General features: G+C 45.0%; 1 protein-coding gene across 3 annotated transcripts in view; it reads right to left on the bottom strand.

Annotated features, from left to right (window-relative positions):
• The window catches only part of DRC11 (dynein regulatory complex subunit 11), a 330,184-nt gene that overhangs the window by 50,879 nt on the left and 258,784 nt on the right, over positions 1 to 20,521 (bottom strand). For all 3 annotated transcript variants that reach the window (XM_073646703.1, XM_073646704.1, XM_073646702.1), the window contains 2 exons: positions 19,273 to 19,340; positions 14,250 to 14,332 (listed from right to left, as the gene is read on the bottom strand). In XM_073646703.1, coding sequence (XP_073502804.1) covers positions 14,250 to 14,332; positions 19,273 to 19,340 — 151 coding nt within the window. The remainder of the gene's footprint in view (positions 1 to 14,249; positions 14,333 to 19,272; positions 19,341 to 20,521) is intronic.

Raw genomic sequence — 20,521 nt, 5'->3', positions numbered from 1 at the left:
GTTGGTAGGAAAGGCCAGACAAAGGACACACAAAGGGGGTCCTGTGAAGCGCTCCAAAGTTATCTGGGAGTTGTCTGAGCCCCTCACCTGGTGAGCACAGTACGACGTGGGCAGCCGTCTGGATAATAAGAACTGTGAGTAAAGGCCCTGGACTGCATCACTGACTCCGTGTCGTTACTGCTGCTGCCCTGCACCATCACCCCCATCCTCCGCATACACTGCCCTGAGGCTATACTCCTCCCGTGGGGAGTTATGCTACGCTCTGCTGCACCCACAACACAAGCCTCAGCGGTCTGCCCTGCAGCGGCGGTTCACTCTGACCGCAATCCACGGGTGGCGTAGTCGGACATTTAAACATCAAAACCACATAAATAGTTCCGCCACTGGTTTGACCGCCCTGAGCCATGGAACCGGGTCGCCGCCACGGAGACAACCACCAGCATCCACCAAAAATGGTCCGGCTCCGGGTGTCCCAAGGCACAGGGGGCGCGTCAGAACATTTTCATCACCTTTCATAATCACCAATGGGACAAGGCAGGGATGTCCTCTGTCCCCTCTCTTATACATCCTAGTGACGGAGCACCTGCTCTCATCAATTCGCCATAACCCCAATATTAGGTGGATTGAGGTGGGAGGCACCGAGTACAAGTGCTCTCTATTTGCTGATGATGTCCTAGTATATATCACTCAATCACATATATCCATCCCGGCTGTTATGGCTGAAATAGATCACTTTGTTACATGGTCAAATTTTAAAATCAATGCTGCGAAGTCTGAGGCCCTCGATGTCTCCCTCCCCAAATCCATACAGGATTCCATCCAGTCCAACTTTCCCTTTGCCTGGCCCTCACAGGGTATCAAATACTTAGGAATTCCTATTCATAGAGACCTCTCCCATCTATGTTATCTTAATTTTGGGCCCTTTATTGAACAACTCCATACAAACCACGGTTGGCAAGTTAGAACTGTAAGATTCACTACGTGAACCACTGGTGTTTTGTGGAAAAGCACATGTACACTGTGTTCCAAATTATTATGCAACAAGTGTTTAGGAGTGATAAGGGAAGAATTTGTTTGTTTGTCAGTTAAACTCATTGATGGTGATGTGTGTCAGGGCTCTTTATATCACTGTAAGCAATTGCAGACACCTGTGCTATTTAGTTTGGCAGGTGTGTCCAATGAAAGGCAAGACTACTTAAGAAGGCTGTCCCACATTATTAAGCAGCCTACATTTTCTGCCAAAATGGGAAAGAAAAAGGATGTGTCGGCTGCTGAGAAGCAACAAATTGTGGAGTGTTTAGGTCAAGGCATGACTACAATCAACATTGTGCGATGATCAGGATGAAGTGTCTTGGCAATCAAGAAGTATGTAGCTGATTCACAGTACACACGTGTGCGTGCTGATAAGGGCAAATTGAGGACTCTTTCCTACAGGCAATTACGTCAGGTTAAAAGAGCAGCGGCAAAAAAACCTTGTCATAGCAGCAGACAAGTTTTTGAAGCAGCTGTTGCCTCCAATGTCCCCCGAACAACAAGATGCAGGGTCCTTCAGAGGTTTGCAGCTGTGCATACGCCATCCTGTCGACCTCCTCTATCCACTTCACACAAGCAGAAACGGCTCCAGTGGGCCAAACATTACATGAAGACTGATTTCAAAACTGTTTTGTTCACGTATGAGTGCCGTGCAACGCTCGATGGTCCAGATGGATGGAGTGGAGGATGGCTGGTTGATGGACACCCCACGCAAACACGGCTACAGCGCCAACAAGGAGGAGGTGGAGTAATGTTTTGGGCTGGAATCATGGGGAGAGAGATTGTCGGCCCCTTTAGGATCCCTGAAGGGGTAAAGATGAACTCCATAATGTTTGTGGAGTTTCTCAAACAGCACTTCCTGCCATGGTTCAAGAAGAAGAACCGTGTATTCCACAGCAAGATCATTTTTATGCATGATAATGCACCGTCTCATGCTGCACATAACACATCTGCATCTCTGGCTGATATGGGCATAAAAGGAGACAAACTTATGGTGTGACCCCCATGCTCCCCTAACCTCTACCCCATTCAGAACCTCTGGAGCATCATCAAAAGGAGTGTCTATGATGGCGGGAGGCAGTTCACATCTAAGCAACAGCTCAGTTGCTTATTCTGTCCTCATGCAAAACAATTGAAGCAGAAACCATCCAAAACCTGACAAATTCAATGGACGAGAGAGTTCAGAAGCTCCTTTCGAACAAGGGGTCCTATGTGCAAATGTAACATCACCTAGAATAAAGTTTTGAGTTGAAAACTGTTTGATTTCAGTTTCTAATAACCTGCTAATGCTTATAATTTCAAAAATGACCATTTTTTTGGTCTTTATTAAAATGAAAAGGTTGATCGAAGAGTGTGGGGGATCTAAGAGTGTGGCAACCCAGTAGTCAGGATTACTTCGAATTCTGACAATCTGAGGGTCATGTTGCAGGTAGTGCAGCAAGAAGGCACTTATGTGTGTTGCGCATCTCGGAGCCCCAAAATTATTTTCCGGGCTAGATGCAGCTAAAAATTATTATTAATTTTAAATCTGGTGGAGCTTAGTATAGATGGCCTAATAGAATCAGTACTGCACACTGCTACAAAGCCCAAATTATTTTCCAGCCAAGATACAGATAAACATGATTAGTAATTTGAAAGCTTAAAATGGTTGGTGAGGTGATTTTAACCAATCATCAAGCTTTTACTCTCCCCAGGATGACACAGGGGTAGAAAAGTCGTTTCAGATCCATGATTTGTTCATCTTTATAAACGTGAGTCTGTCTACATTATCAGTGGAGAGCCGCGTGCGCTTATCTGTCAGCACACCACCAGCAGCGCTGAACACACGTTCAGACAGAACGCTGGCTGCGGGGCATGACAAGATCTCCAAGGCGTAAGTGGCTAGCTCCGGCCATTTATCCTGATTGGAAGCCCAAAAAGAGCAAGGGTCCAGTGACACAGTCATGGCTTCAATGTTTACTTGGAGATACTCCTGTACCATCGTCTCTAGGCGTTGACTATGTGTCAGACTTCTTGTCTTCTGTGGCCTTGCAAAGGATGGGCTAAAAAAGTGGTGAAATGATTCCGCAAAATTGATGTTACCAGCAGATACTGTGTTTCTGTTACGGTTTGAGTGCTGAACACTCGACGGTCCCACGGTTGGCAAGTTGGAACTGTGAGATTCAGTACGTGCACCACTGGTGTTTTGTGGAAAAGCACATGTAAGATTCTGCAACAGTCTCTGCTGATACTCCTGCATGCGTGCATCCCTTTCTATGGCAGGAATAATTTCTGCAAATTTACTTTTGTACCAGAGATCTAACAGTGTGGCAACCCAGTAGTCAGGATTATTTCTAATTCTCACAATTCGAGGGTCACGTTGCAGGTAGTGCAGCAAGAAGGCACTCATGTGTGTTGCGCATCCAGGAGCACCAAGTCCCTGTTGTGTTGGTGGCGAGGTAACAATCATGCTTCCCTCCTCTGTCCTCTCCCTCCAACCTCGCACAACAGAAATGTGATCAAGGTCTCCCTCATCTGATGAGTCTTCCATCAGTTCATCCTCCACTTCTTCCTGGGCTCCTGCACCTTCCTCACTAGTTTGGCTGCTACCATGCGCCCTGGTAAAACCATCTCCCCCACCCTCACATGCCTGCCGCCTTGGTGCTGCCGACCGTCTGGACCTTGCAGATGTTAGCCCTTCCGCATACAACTCCTCCTCCTCTACTTCCTCCACCTCCTCTTGTGCCACCACCTGACTCCGAATTCTGTTTAACATGTGCTCCAACATGTAAATCACCGGAATAGTCATGCTGATAATGGCATCGTCAGCACTAAACATCTTCGTCGCCATTTCAAAACTGTGCAGAAGGGTGCATAGGTCCCTGATCTGAGACCACTCCTCCAGCGTGATTTGCCCCACCTCTGGATCTCGTTGGCCCAGGCTATACGTCAGAACGTATTGCACCAGGGCTTGTCGGTGCTGCCACAGTCGCTGCAACATGTGCAGAGTTGAATTCCACCAGGTAGGCACATCACATTTTAGCCAGTGAAGTGGCAGGCCCAATGACTTCTGTAGAGATGTAAGTCGCTGAGCTGCGGGATGCGAACGGCGGAAGTGAGCACACAGCGACCGTGCCCTCTGCAGAAGGCCATCTAGTCCGGGATAGTGGGCTAAAAATTGCTGGACAACCAGGTTCAACACGTGAGCCATACAAGGCACGTGTGTGACATGGCCCCGGCGAAGGGCCGCACCCAGGTTTGCAGCATTGTCGCACACGGCCTTCCCTGGTTTCAGGTCCAGTGGAGACAACCATTCATGAAATTGGTTCTCCAGAGCTGACCACAACTCCTCAGCTGTGTGACTCACATTTCCCAGACATTTCAAAGTAAAAACCGCCTGATGACGTTGAGCCCTACTGCCAGCATAGTAAGGAGGTGTGCAGGATCCCTTCTGCGCAGTTAGAAAGCTTGTGGCATGACCAGACAGGCTTTGGGTGCAGGTGGAGGACCGAGAGGAGGTTGAGGAGGCAGAAGCAGTGGAGGAACTTTGAGATAAAGAGGATTGACGCACAACTCGTGGGGACGGCAAGACTTGGACAGCAGCCCCTTGTCCTGCTGTCACCATAGTTACCCAGTGCCCAGTCAGCGACATGTAACGCCCCTGTCCATGCCTACTCGTCCAAGTGTCTGTGGTGAAATGCACCCTGTCACACACAGAGTTTCTCAAAGAAGCAGTGATGTTGTGTGCGACATGCTGGTGGAGCGCAGGCACACCTTTCTTTGAGAAGTAGTGCCGACTGGGCATCTGGTACTGGGGCACTGCGACGGACATAAGGTCTCGAAAATCCTCTGTGTCCACCAGGCGGAAAGGTAGCATTTCTGTAGCCAAGAGCTTGCAGATGGTGAAATTCAACCTCTTAGCTTTCTCATGGCTAGGAGGAAATGGTCTTTTACTTGTCCACATCTGAGGGACCGAGGGCTGGCTATTGTGCTTAGACAGGGTTGATAAGGGTGTCCCCGGCAAACTGCCGGTCTGTGAGGAAGATGCAGGCGGACATGTTAGGTTGCCTTGATCCAAAGGTGGTGCTATCGATGTCGGACAGCGCTCAACACCAGCTGGTGTTACCACCTCCAAAGAAAATGATGACCTGCCAATCACGCTGGCTGTTGCGGGTAAAGAGGTGGCAGGTCTGCGCACCAAAACAGGTGTGACCGCTGTCCCCCCAGTCACAGAGGATGAAGAGGCCGCGGATGCACAATATATGGCAGACGGTGGTTGGCCCGGCCGGCTAGGCCGCATTGTAGCACAGTGAGCTTCCCACTGCAACTTATGCTTCATGTCCATGTGCCGGTTCATGCATGAAGTACTCAAACTATGTATTTTTTGGCCTCTACTTAGCTTTTGCTGACAAATGTTACAGATAACACGAGTTGGGTCATCTTTATCGATCTGAAAAAATGCCCAGGCTATGCAAGGCTTAGCACCCATGCGACCTGAAGAACCACCACGACTTGTGGTGAGAGGCAGAGTTGTGTTTGAGGATGCAGTTGTTGACGTGCTTCCAGTACTACGTCTCTGTCCAGGAAGGCGCAACCTGACCTCGTCGTCACTAGCATTCTCCTCCACCTCCTCTGCTGACCTCATCTCTTGGCTGACTGAGGGTTGACAGTAAGTGGGATCTCCAACCTCATCATCATCACCCTGTGCGTTATCACACCCGTCGTCCTCAGAGCCAACCTGTTCCTGCCCTGACAAAAAACTAAAGTTGTCGCTCCAATCAGGTATTTAAGTCTCATCATCGTCTTCCTCATTGTCTCCACTAACAGGAGTTACAGTTTGGGAATGAGGGTCTACATTATGGTCAGAACCTTCAGCGTCTGGTCCTGGATCCGACTCATAAAGATTCTGGGCATCAGTGCAGATCATTTCCTCGTCTGGATTCACAGAAGCACTGGAGCCGACCTCTGATTCCCAGGCTATAGTATGAGTAAACAGCTCTGCAGACTCAACCATCTGTTCTACCTCATACTCAGACGGGCAGCTGGAGATTTGGGAGCTGTGAGGAAGCAAGTGCGATTGGGGTGACACCTTTGAAGACTGGAGTATTTGTGATGTTGAAGTTGATGTGGAGGAGAGCCCACTTAAAGGAACACTTGATATCCGTTGAAGCACCTGCTGTTTTTGTGCCTCATCTGGAATTTGGAGCGATTGGCGTGGCCGTAAGAAAGGGATCTTATCACATTGTCCGCTAAAATAAGTAGACATTTTAGTTTGGCTGGAAGATGGTCTTTCTTCTGCAGATGTTACTGTGGCTTTAACACCTACCCAACGGACACAACCATTTTTCCCCTTCCCAATACGCCTATTCCCCTTTCCACCAGCAGCAGGCCTTTTTCCACTCATTTTGGTGGTTAACTAATTCACAACTCTGGAGTTGTTTGCACAAAAAAACAATGGATGGGAACCGAGCAGAGCTGAGTGGCCAAACTGTGGTATTAGGCCAAAACTATTGGCTGGGTTAGATGCAGAAAAACATTATATTCAATTTGCAACCTGATGGAGGTCAGTATAGATGGACTAGTAGAACAAGTCTCACACACTGCTAGAAGGACAAATATTTTTTCAGAGCTAGATGCAGAAAAAAATTATATTCAATTTGCAACTTGATGGAGGTCAGTATAGATGGACTAATAGAACAAGTCCCACAGACTGCTAGAAGCCCAAATATTTTTTCAGAGCTAGATGCAGACAAAAAATTATTTTTAATTTGCAACCTGATGGAGGTCAGTATAAATGGACTAATAGAACAAGTCCCACACACTGCTAGAAGGCCAAATATTTTTCAGAGCTAGATGCAGACAAAAAATTATTTTTAATTTGCAACCTGATGGAGGCCAGTATAGATGGACTAATAGAACAAGTCCCACACACTTCTAGAAGGCCAAATATTTTTTCAGCGCTAGATGCAGATAAAAATTATTTTTAATTTGCAACCTGATGGAGGTCAGTATAGATGGACTAATAGAACAAGTCCCACACACTGCTAGAAGGCCAAATATTTTTTCAGACCTAGATGCAGATAAAATTATTTTTAATTTGCAACCTGATGGAGGTCAGTATAGATGGACTAATAGAACAAGTCCCACACACTGCTAGAAGCCCAAATATTTTTTCAGAGCTAGATGCAGATGAAAAATTTTTTTAATTTGCAACCTGATGGAGGTCAGTATAGATGGACTAATAGAACAAGTCCCACACACTGCTAGAAGGCCAAATATTTTTTCAGAGCTAGATGCAGACAAAAAAATATTTTTAATTTGCAACCTGATGGAGGTCAGTATAGATGGACTAATAGACCAAGTCCCACACACTGCTAGAAGGCCAAATATTTTTTCAGAGCTAGATGCAGACAAAAAAATATTTTTAATTTGCAACCTGATGGAGGTCAGTATAGATGGACTAATAGAACAAGTCCCACACACTGCTAGAAGCCCAAATATTTTTTCAGAGGTAGATGCAGAAAAAAATTATATTCAGTTTGCAACCTGATGGAGGTCAGTATAGATGGACTAATAGAACAAGTCCCACACACTGCTAGAAGCCCAAATATTTTTTCAGAGCTAGATGCAGATAAAAATTATTTTTAATTTGCAACCTGATGGAGGTCAGTATAGATGGACTAATAAAACAAGTCCCACACACTGCTAGAAGCCCAAATATTTTTTCAGAGGTAGATGCAGAAAAAAATTACATTCAGTTTGCAACCTGATGTAGGTCAGTATAGATGGACTAGTAGAACAAGTCCCACACACTGCTAGGACAAATATTTTTTCAGAGCTAGATGCAGATAAAAATTATTTTTAATTTGCAACCTGATGGAGGTCAGTATAGATGGACTAGTAGAACAAGTCTCACACACTGCTAGAAGGACAAATATTTTTTCAGAGCTAGATGCAGAAAAAAATTATATTCAATTTGCAACTTGATGGAGGTCAGTATAGATGGACTAATAGAACAAGTCCCACAGACTGCTAGAAGCCCAAATATTTTTTCAGAGCTAGATGCAGACAAAAAATTATTTTTAATTTGCAACCTGATGGAGGTCAGTATAAATGGACTAATAGAACAAGTCCCACACACTGCTAGAAGGCCAAATATTTTTTCAGAGCTAGATGCAGACAAAAAATTATTTTTAATTTGCAACCTGATGGAGGCCAGTATAGATGGACTAATAGAACAAGTCCCACACACTTCTAGAAGGCCAAATATTTTTTCAGAGCTAGATGCAGATAAAAATTATTTTTAATTTGCAACCTGATGGAGGTCAGTATAGATGGACTAATAGAACAAGTCCCACACACTGCTAGAAGGCCAAATATTTTTTCAGACCTAGATGCAGATAAAATTATTTTTAATTTGCAACCTGATGGAGGTCAGTATAGATGGACTAATAGAACAAGTCCCACACACTGCTAGAAGCCCAAATATTTTTTCAGAGCTAGATGCAGATAAAAATTTTTTTTAATTTGCAACCTGATGGAGGTCAGTATAGATGGACTAATAGAACAAGTCCCACACACTGCTAGAAGGCCAAATATTTTTTCAGAGCTAGATGCAGACAAAAAAATATTTTTAATTTGCAACCTGATGGAGGTCAGTATAGATGGACTAATAGACCAAGTCCCACACACTGCTAGAAGGCCAAATATTTTTTCAGAGCTAGATGCAGACAAAAAAATATTTTTAATTTGCAACCTGATGGAGGTCAGTATAGATGGACTAATAGAACAAGTCCCACACACTGCTAGAAGCCCAAATATTTTTTCAGAGGTAGATGCAGAAAAAAATTATATTCAGTTTGCAACCTGATGGAGGTCAGTATAGATGGACTAATAGAACAAGTCCCACACACTGCTAGAAGTCCAAATATTTTTTCAGAGCTAGATGCAGATAAAAATTATTTTTAATTTGCAACCTGATGGAGGTCAGTATAGATGGACTAATAAAACAAGTCCCACACACTGCTAGAAGCCCAAATATTTTTTCAGAGGTAGATGCAGAAAAAAATTACATTCAGTTTGCAACCTGATGTAGGTCAGTATAGATGGACTAGTAGAACAAGTCCCACACACTGCTAGGACAAATATTTTTTCAGAGCTAGATGCAGATAAAAATTATTTTTAATTTGCAACCTGATGGAGGTCAGTATAGATGGACTAGTAGAACAAGTCACACACACTGCTAGAAGGACAAATATTTTTTCAGAGCTAGATGCAGAAAAAAAAATATTTTGAATTTGCAACCTGATGGAGGTCAGTATAGATGGACTAGTAGAACAAGTCCCACACACTGCTAGAAGGCCAAATATTTTTTCAGAGCTAGATGCAGAAAAAAATTATAGTCAATTTGGAACCTGATGGAGGTCAGTATAGATGGACTAATAGAACAAGTCCCACACACTGCTAGAAGGCCAAATATTTTTTCAGAGCTAGATGCAGATAAAAATTATTTTTAATTTGCAACCTGATGGAGGTCAGTATAGATGGACTAATAAAACAAGTCCCACACACTGCTAGAAGCCCAAATATTTTTTCAGAGGTAGATGCAGAAAAAAATTATATTCAGTTTGCAACCTGATGGAGGTCAGTACAGATGGACTAATAAAACAAGTCCCACACACTGCTAGAAGCCGGAATATTTTTTCAGAGGTAGATGCAGAAAAAAATTATATTCAGTTTGCAACCTGATGGAGGTCAGTATAGATGGACTAATAGAACAAGTCCCACACACTGCTAGAAGCCGAAATATTTTTTCAGAGCTAGATGCAGACAAAAAATTATTTTGAATTTGCAACCTGATGGAGGTCAGTATAGATGGACTAGTAGAACAAGTCCCACGCACTGCTAGAAGGACAAATATTTTTTCAGAGCTAGATGCAGAAAAAATGATATTCAATTTGCAACCTGATGGAGGTCAGTTTAGATGGACTAATAGAACAAGTCCCATACACTGCTAGAAGGCCAAATATTTTTTCAGAGCAAGATGCAGACAAAAATTTTTTTTTAATTTGCAACCTGATGGAGGTCAGTATAGATGGACTAATAGAACAAATCCCACACACTGCTAGAAGGCCAAATATTTTTTCAGAGCTAGATGCAGATAAAAATTATTTTTAATTTGCAACCTGATGGAGGTCAGTATAGATGGACTAATAGAACATTTCCCACACACTGCTAGAAGGCCAAATATTTTTTCAGAGCTAGATGCAGATAAAAATTATTTTTAATTTGCAACCTGATGGAGGTCAGTATAGATGGACTAATAGAACAAGTCCCACACACTGCTAGAAGCCCAAATATTTTTTCAGAGCTAGATGCAGACAAAAATTATTTTTAATTTGCAACCTGATGGAGGTCAGTATAGATGGACTAATAGAACAAGTCCCACACACTGCTAGAAGGCCAAATATTTTTTCAGAGCTAGATGCAGATAAAAATTATTTTTCATTTGCAACCTGATGGAGGTCAGTATAGATGGACTAATAAAACAAGTCCCACACACTGCTAGAAGCCCAAATATTTTTTCAGAGGTAGATGCAGAAAAAAGTTATATTCAGTTTGCAACCTGATGGAGGTCAGTATAGATGGACTAATAAAACAAGTCCCACACACTGCTAGAAGCCCAAATATTTTTTCAGAGGTAGATACAGAAAAAATTATATTGAGTTTGCAACCTGATGGAGGTCAGTATAGATGGACTAATAGAACAAGTCCCACACACTGCTAGAAGGCCAAATATTTTTTCAGAGCTAGATGCAGACAAAAAATTATTTTGAATTTGCAACCTGATGGAGGTCAGTATAGATGGACTAGTAGAACAAGTCCCACACACTGCTAGAAGGACAAATATTTTTTCAGAGCTAGATGCAGAAAAAAATTATATTCAATTTGCAACCTGATGGAGGTCAGTATAGATGGACTAATAGAACAAGTCCCACACACTGCTAGAAGGCCAAATATTTTTTCAGAGCTAGATGCAGATAAAAATTATTTTTCATTTGCAACCTGATGGAGGTCAGTATAGATGGACTAATAGAACAAGTCCCACACACTGCTAGAAGCCCAAATATTTTTTCAGAGCTACAGTGCTGGCCAAAAGTATTGGCACCCCTGCAATTCTGTCAGATAATACTCAGTTTCTTCCTGAAAATGATTGCAATCACAAATTCTTTGGTATTATTATCTTCATTTAATTTGTCTTCAATGAAAAAAACACAAAAAGAATTGTCCTAAAGCCAAATTGGTTATAATTCCACACCAAACCTAAAATAGGGGGTGGACAAAAGTATTGGCACCCTTTGAAAAATCATGTGATGCTTCTCTAATTCGTGTAATTAACAGCACCTGTAACTTACCTGTGGCACCTAACAGGTGTTGGCAATAACTAAATCACACTTGCAGCCAGTTAACATGGATTAAAGTTGAGTCAACCTCTGTCCTATGTCCTTGTGTGTACCACATTGAGCATGGAGAAAAGAAAGAAGACCAAAGAACTGTCTGAGGACTTGAGAAACCAAATTGTGAGGAAGCATGAGCAATCTCAAGGCTACAAGTCCATCTCCAAAGACCTGAATGTTCCTGTGTCTTCCGTGCGCTGTGTCATCAAGAAGTTTAAAGCCCATGGCACTGTGGCTAACCTCCCTAGATGTGAACGGAAAAGAAAAATTGACGAGAGATTTCAACGCAAGATTGTGCGGATGGTGGATAAAGAACCTCGACTAACATCCAAACAAGTTCAAACTGCCCTGCAGTCCGAGGGTACAACAGTGTCAACCCATACTATCCGTCGGCGTCTGAATGAAAAGGGACTGTATGGTAGGATACCCAGGAAGACCCCACTTCTTTCCCCGAGACATAAAAAAGCCAGGCTGGAGTTTGCCAAAACTTACCTGAGAAAGCCTAAAACGTTTTGGAAGAAAATGTTCTCTGGTCAGATGAGACAAAAGTAGAGCTTTTTGGGAAAAAGCATCAACATAGAGTGTACAGGAAAAAAAAAGAGGCATTCAAAGAAAAGAACACGGTCCCTACAGTCAAACATGGCGGAGGTTCTCTGATGTTTTGGAGCTGCTTTGCTGCCTCTGGCACTGGACTGCTTGACCGTGTGCATGGCATTATGAAGTCTGAAGACTACCAACAAATTTTGCAGCATAATGTAGGGCCCAGTGTGAGAAAGCTGGGTCTCCCTCAGAGGTCATGGGTCTTCCAGCAGGACAATGAACCAAAACACACTTCCAAAAGCACTATAAAATGGTTTTAGAGAAAGCACTGGAGATTTCTAAGGTGGCCAGCAATGAGTCCAGACCTGAATCCCATAGAACACCTGTGGAGAGATCTCAAAATGGCAGTTTGGAGAAGGCACCCTTCAAATATCAGGGACCTGGAGCAGTTTGCCAAAGAAGAATGGTCTACAATTCCAGCAGAGCATTGTAAGAAACTCATTGATGGTTGCCAGAAGCGTTTGTTCGCAGTTATTTTGGCTAAAGGTTGTGCAACCAAGTATTAGGCTGAGGGTGCCAATACTTTTGTCCGGCCCTTTTTTGGAGTTTTGTGTGAAATGATCAATGATTTGATTTTTGCTTCATTCTCTTTTGTGTTTTTTCCTTGCAAGCAAATTAAATGAAGAGAATAATACCAAAGAATTTGTGATTGCAATCATTTTCAGGAAGAAACTGAGTATTATCTGACAGAATTGCAGGGGGGCCAATACTTTTGGCCAGCACTGTAGATGCAGACAAAAAAATATTTTTAATTTTCAACCTGATGGAGGTCAGTATAGATGGACTAATAGAACAAGTCCCACACACTGCTAGAAGGACAAATATTTTTTCAGAGCTAGATGCAGAACAAAATTATATTCAATTTGCAACCTTATGGAGGTCAGTATAGATGGACTAATAGAACAAGTCCCACACACTGCTAGAAGCCCAAATATTTTTTCAGAGCTAGATGCAGACAAAAAATTATTTTGAATTTGCAACCTGATGGAGGTCAGTATAGATGGACTAGTAGAACAAGTCCCACACACTGCTAGAAGGACAAATATTTTTTCAGAGCTAGATGCAGAACAAAATTATATTCAATTTGCAACCTTATGGAGGTCAGTATAGATGGACTAAATAGAATGATGCTATGCCCAAAAGGTTTTACTTCACTAGGTGCAGTAAAAAAATTGGTATTCTATACACAGGTGGTATATCTTGCAACACAGATAGGCTACTCCACTGACTAACACACTCTGCAATAGGCTAAAAAGGATTAGCTTTGCTAGATTCAACCAAATGCTGTGAAAAAAACTTGCACAGCACTGGCACAGACCTGCCTGGCAAAAACTGATAGGAACTGATGTAACTTAGTCCTGAAAAGGACTGCAATTACAATTAGTCTTTACTCCCACAAGCTATCTATTTAAGAGCACAGACCTGCCTGATAAAAGTCGTAGGAAATGATGTAACCTAGTCCTTAAAAGGACTGCAATCACAACTATTCCCTACGCCCAAGCTATCTGTAGATTTGTGCGAAAATTGCCTTTAAATTAACAAGGTATAGCGCACACAGCAACAGCGGTGCCGTCTAACACGCAGCTGCAGCAGTGAGAAAATGGTGGCGACGGGGAAAATGGCTGGGTCTTATAGGGCAAGGACATGTGACATACACTGCCAATGACACATGCCCTTGCTTGTGTGAAAAAAAGCACTTCGCTCCGTGTGTGCGCTGCTGATAGGCTGACAGATTGCACCTCCCCACTGTAAATGCGGGAAAGAGAAAAAAAAATGGAGATCTTCATTATTCCTGCAGAGATCCATCCCCTGCCCCTCCCCCCACCCCGCTGTACACTCAAACTGCGTATTAACATTAATTTTCAGCATTACTGAGAAAAAATCCAGTTATGATTTTGGTGCACGAACAGTTATCGAACATAACCTCGAACAGCCGAATTTTTCTCAAATCATTCGTGTTCGCCGAACGGCTCGAACACCGCCCAAAACAGCTCGAATTTGAGATTGGCGAACAGTTCGAGTCAAACAACGCTCATCTCTACTTGTAAGGAATGTTTTGCAATAATTTTGCAGTCAGTCACTGAGAAAGGAGTACAGTATTAAAACATTTCTGGAGTTTCACTACAAGGAAAATGTTATCAAGGTATAATACTGTTGCGATAAAACAGCCATGCTACTTACCAATAAAATCTGACAGTGTCACAGGCTTTGGTTTGATGAGAAGACCTTCTGTGACCAGCTCCTCATACAGAGAGTCAATGGTCCTGTAGATAAAACAATACATATACAGTATATACAATACAATGGATGTAACATATTATAATAGAGCATTCCAAGTGGAAAAATCATTTGCTGCTTACATAAAACTTTCAGTGATAGCTCATCAGGGTAAAGCAACACTATTAACCTGCAGATATGGGGTTAATCTGCAGGTTAATCACGTTCTGAAGCTGCCAGGTACCCACACTGAGAGCCCCACTGCCAGGAGAAAATGAACTTTATTCCTCCTGCAGCCTCGAGCTTTCAGTCATAGGGGTGTAGATGGCACTGCTTAAAGGGGCATTCCCATCTCCAAAATCCTATCCCAATATATCGTAGGTGTAATAATAATAATAATATTAGCAAATACCTCCAATTAGAAATGTAGTATAGTTCTTCTGATTTACTATGTCTCTTTCCTCATGTGCAGGCATTGCAGGACCTTAGGTATCCATGGTTATGACCACTAGCTACCAGCTAGCTAACTGTCACTATATCAGTGGTCGCAACCATGGATACCTAAGGTCCTGCACATGAGAAAAACGATATTACATTTCTAATTGAAGGTATATGCTAATATTATTATTATGACACCTACTACATATTGGGATAGGATCTTTGAGATGGGAATACCCCTTTAAGTCAATTGCTCTGTACATAGTGAGCGGCAACTATAACTGTGCCCCAGCACTAATCGATAGCCGGCTCTACTGCTGGACCGGCTGTCAGTCAGTGCAGGGGAGTGGTTACTTACTGAAAATTACATCATTAAATTCAGGGGTGGACACAGACTGTAGTGGGCCCCAGTGCAAGAAATTTTTGCCCCCCCCCCTGCCCTTCATAGGGCAACAAAGTTACATAAACATAACCCCCCCATGTGCATCTCTCACCCCCCCATGTGCAGCTCTCATCCCCCCATGTGCAGATCTCATCCCCCCGTGCATCTCTCATCCCCCCATGTGCATCTCATCCCCCCCGTGCATCTCTCACCCCCCCATGTGCAGCTCTCATCCCCCCCATGTGCAGCTCTCATCCCCCCCATGTGGAGCTCTCATCCCCCCCATGTGCAGCTCTCAGCCCCCCCATGTGCAGCTCTCATCCCCCCCGTGCATCTCATCCCCCCGTGCATCTCTCATCCCCCCATGTGCATCTCTCATCCCCCCAGGTGCATCTCTCATCCCCCCATGTGCATCTCATCCCCCCCGTGCATCTCATCCCCCCAGTTACATCTCATCCCCCCAGTTGCATCTCATCCCCCCCGTGCATCTCATCCCCCCCGTGCATCTCTCATCCCCTCCGTGCATCTCTCATCCCCCGTGCATCTCTGATTCCCCCCACTCCTAGTTAATTAATTGTATTTAAAAAAAATAAAACTTGTTATACTTACCCCCATGCGATCCCTGCAGAATCCTGGCGCTCGTCCACGTCGCTGCCACCAGGTTCTCCTGACTTCCGGCCATGTGACGGCGTGTCAGGGGAATCATAAAGGCGCTGCACTTTAACACAGAGGAAAGCAGCGCTGAGATGTTCCGGCGCTTAGCGCTCAGCATGGGACCGGGGACCCAGGGCCGGCTCCAGGTTTTTGTGGGCCACGGGCGAAAGAGTCTCAGTGGGCCCCTTTAACACATACCATGATTCATCATGCACAGATACCGAAGAGAAATATATATATAGTACAATGCAAAGATTTCACTTCTTACATTACATCAGTGATATCTATTGTAAATTCCACAATAGCTCAGAAACCAGCGAATCGCTCCACACAGTATACTGGCCCCCATAAAATGCTCCATACAGGAGACTGGCCCCCATAAAATGCTCCATACAGAATACTGGCCCCCATAAAATGCTTCATACAGGATACTGGTCCCCATATAACGCTCCATACAGGATACTGGCCCCCATATAATGCTCCATACAGAATACTGGCCCCCATATAATGCTCCATACAGAATACTGGCCCCCATATAATGCTCCATACAGGATACTGGCCCCCATATAATGCTCCATACAGAATACTGGCCCCCATAAAATGCTCCATACAGAATACTGGCCCCATATAACGCTCCATACGGAATACTGGCCCTCATATAACACTCAATACAGGATACTGGCCCCCATATAATGCTCCATACGGAATACTGGCCCCCATATAACACTCCATACAGGATACTGGCCCCCATATAATGCTCCATACAGGAGACTGGCCCCCATATAACGCTCCATACAGGAGACTGGCCCCCATATAACGCTCCATACAGGATACTGGCCTCATATAACGCTCCATGCTGGATACTGGCCCCCATATAACGCTCCATGCAGGATACTGGCCCCCATATAACGCTCCATACAGAATACTGGCTCCCATATACACTCCATGCAGGCTGTTCCCCACACATAATGCCCCACGCAGGCTGTTCCCCCCACATAATGCCCCACGCAGGCTGTTCCCTCCACATAATACCCCATGCAGGCTGTTCCCCCCCATATAGGATGTCACCCCCCCTTATAATGCCCCATGCAGGATGACACACACCTCCCTTCCTTATAAGGCCCCATGCAGGATGTCACACACACCCCCTCCCTTATAATGCCCCATGCAGGATGTCACACACACACCCCTACCTTATAATGCCCCATGCAGGATGTCACACACACCCCTCCCTTATAATGCCCCATGCAGGATGTCACCCCCCCCTTATAATGCCCCATGCAAGATGTCACCCCCCCTTATAATGCCCCATGCAGGATGTCACACACACACCCCTCCCTTATAATGCCCCATGCAGGATGTCACCCCCCTCCCTTATAATGCCCCATGCAGGATGTCACCCCCCCTTATAATGCCCCATGCAGGATGTCACATACCCCCACCTCACCCCCTCCCTTATACTGCCACAGGCCTCCATACAATAAAAAAAAATCAAATACTCACCTCACGTCTCACCTGCTGCCACTGCTCTGGACTCCAGCGTCGCCGGCCTCATCCCGCTCTGCGCTGTGACTGCTCAGGAGAAAGCACGGTGTAAATGTAGCACCCCGAGGGCTCGGCTGCTACAGGGGTATTGCACCTCGAACCAGAGGTGTGATATTCCACTCCCGGGTAAGGATGGAGTGTGGACTAGGGCTCAGTAAGCTGCATGCACCACACACACCCCATTTCCGAGGGACAGCTCAACGGTGCTCCCACTAGACAGAAGTGCAGGCACGACAGCATCTGTTCCTGGCTGGAGTGGGGGGGGGGAGGAAAACCCAGTGGTATAGGAGCAGATAGGGGTGGGTCTTTGGGCACAGGTAGGAGCCCCTTGGTTGCTAGTCACCTGGGCTCGGGTGTTAGAAGGAGGTATATAAGGTGGGCACCATCTTAGGACAGAGTTCAGTGTAGTGCAGAAAAGAAGCTAAGAGTAAGAGGAGAAGACAGGAAGCAGAGCCCCTGCATGGGCTCTGCTCCGCAGGCAGGCCTTGTCAGGAGGCCGGAGCCTGAGAGAGAGAGAAAGGAGAAGGAACAGAAAGGACAGTAAGAAAGGAAGCAAGGAACAGAAACACAGAGAAAGGCCCAGAGACACGAGTGAAGAAGGAACCCTAAGAACCCACGAGATAACGGGTGAAGGGTTGGCAGAGCAGGGTACCGGAACCCAAATTGGTGGAGGCGACTAATCCTCAGCCAAAACCGGAGGTTGTGACCACATCTTGGTGCGACCCCTCGCTACATCCACCAGGAAAGCATACCACATAGGGTCAGGGAAACCGGAGAGAGGTTTCGCCGACAGAAGGCCCGAGGAAGCTGGACAAAGGTGGGTCACTGGTGGGGACGGCCAGAGAAAGGAAAGGAGGGGAGTCCTGTGCCACGCTCTGGAATTGCCTGGGAGTTGGTCAAGCCCCTTGCCTGGTGGACGCAGCACGGCTTGGGCAGTCACCGCCGGTACCGAGGTGACTAGGACCAGTAAAGAACTGTGAGTAAAGCATTGGAAACTGCAACCACACGTCTCTGTGTTTCATCGCCGCACCAGCACCATTAGTACTGGGACGCTCACACCATTACCACCATCATCCACATTAACTGCCCTGAGGCAATACTTCTCCCGTGGGGAGTTATCCCATACTTGGCTGCGCATACAACACCAGCCTCAGCGGTCTGCAGCGCAGCGGCGGTCCCCACTGACCGCAATCCACGGGTGGCGTAGTCGGACACTTATTATAACACCAATAGACTGCCACTGGTTTGACCACCCTGGGCACGGACCGGGTCACCGCCACGGAGAACTACAACCCCCAGCGATCCGGCTCCGGGTATCCCCCTGCACAGCACAGGCCCAGGGGGCGCGTCATAAAGACGTCACCGCACCCTCTGACCTGAGACGTCACAGTGCAGCAGCCGCGGAGGATGCAGGAGCTGCTGCGGAGGCACAGGGAGGGGTAAGTATTGTGCAGAGTGCCGGGGCCCTGAGCAAATGGGGGGGGAGCGGGTGCTGACACAGCTCTCCTCCGCTCACGGGCCCCATAGCGCGCAGGGTGCCCGACGGTGAAGCCCCCCCTCGACTGCTCAGGGCCCCGGCATTTGCCCGGGTGCGCCGGGTGCTGACGCCGGCCCTGCGGGGGCCCCATGAGGAGATGCACAAGAGGGGGGCCCCGACCGGCCGGGCCCCATACTGGAGTCAGGACAGTCATGCCCTGATGGCGGCCCTGCTGGAGGCTGGAGGGGCCCCCTCTCCCTCGGGGCCCCCATTCAATGAACGGGCTGCACGGGCGGTAGGCCCGCCCCTGATTAAATTCTGTCCAAACCTATAAAAAAAACCTATTAAATATTAACAAGTAAGTAACATACCTGTTTAACGCGGCAGATTTATACATGTCTAGCCCTATGTGCCCAATTTGTCCTTTACCTGACGGCTTGTGACCTGTTTAGGTTTTTTGGTCTTTGGGTAAAATATAATAAGCCACACACCTGTCTGGTGTTAAGTCCTTTTCCTTCTTTTTCTTCCTCTTTCCACTTTTCTTTCCTTTTTTCTTTTTCTGTAGTCAGACATATTTAGGTTGTGTAGACATAAAGGAATAACTTATGCATTTACACAATTATCATGAAGAATGCCACTGTTATAGCATTCAGTGCATAGCCATAATATGGCCACAGTTAAGCATCAGTTTAGCAACAATATTACAGCTCTGCAGCAAGAATTCTCACAGTTTTACTGAACTACCGGTAAATCTAGATCCCATTAAACTTTAGGAATAGTTGCACTCCATAAGATTGCATACAACTTAATGTATTGATGTAAACTTCAGAAGGAACTCAATAGTTTAAAGGGAATCTGTCAACAGGTTTTTGCTATGTAATCTGAAGGCAACATGATGTATGGGGCAGAGACCCCCAATTCCAGTGATGTGTCACTTACTAGACTGCTTGTTGCAGTTTAAATAAAATCAGTTTTTAGTCAGCAGGAGAGAGGACTAGTTATGATGTGTTATGATTGGCTGCTTACTGCCTATGCACAGGGTACACAAAAGCTTCTTTTCCTACTTTTTTCCAATGTTCTGACCAACTTATACAGTATAGTCATTAGGATACACTGTTGGACCAAAATTGTCATGTCTAAATGTACAATAACTTTGTAACAAGCTACTTTCAACCAACAACATTGGATTCTTAGCAGATTACTAAGTATTAGTAAAACCAGGAGTGGAGCCATCAGAGGAAAAGTATAATAGAAACATGTCACCACTTCTGTATTTTTCACCCACTCCTGGTTTTGGCTTATAAATACTGATGTAAAATACTGACCAAATACTGAACGTGTGAACGTCGCCTTAGTGTTTAGATCAGTAGAATAGGCAAAACTACAGAAACATCAGTGGCATTAGCTTAAACAACTAGTAATTCTCTGTAATATATCTATGGCTGAGGTTAGCCGATGCTGATGGATTTTTATTATAGCTTCACTTGTATATTCCCAAAGAATTGTATCTCCACTTACTTACTGGTATAAAGAATGTTACCTATAACTTGATTTGTAGCCATTCTCATTTGGAAATAATTTCAAGCAATTCTCATCATACAGACTTCACATAATGAGCCAATTATTTAAAGTCTGTCTTCAAGGCCATGATTAAGACTCGTTGTTGAAACGCGTAGGTCTTTATCTTTGCACAGTTGCACTTTGCCTGTAACACCATGTGGAGCAATATTTTATATGGCT

The sequence above is a fragment of the Phyllobates terribilis genome, unplaced genomic scaffold (assembly GCF_046119375.1).
Source record: "Phyllobates terribilis strain yellow unplaced genomic scaffold, ASM4611937v1 Scaffold_9__5_contigs__length_417890890, whole genome shotgun sequence".
In the NCBI taxonomy this organism is placed as follows: Eukaryota; Metazoa; Chordata; class Amphibia; order Anura; family Dendrobatidae; genus Phyllobates; species Phyllobates terribilis.
This window is presented reverse-complemented; position numbering and strand designations above follow the sequence as displayed.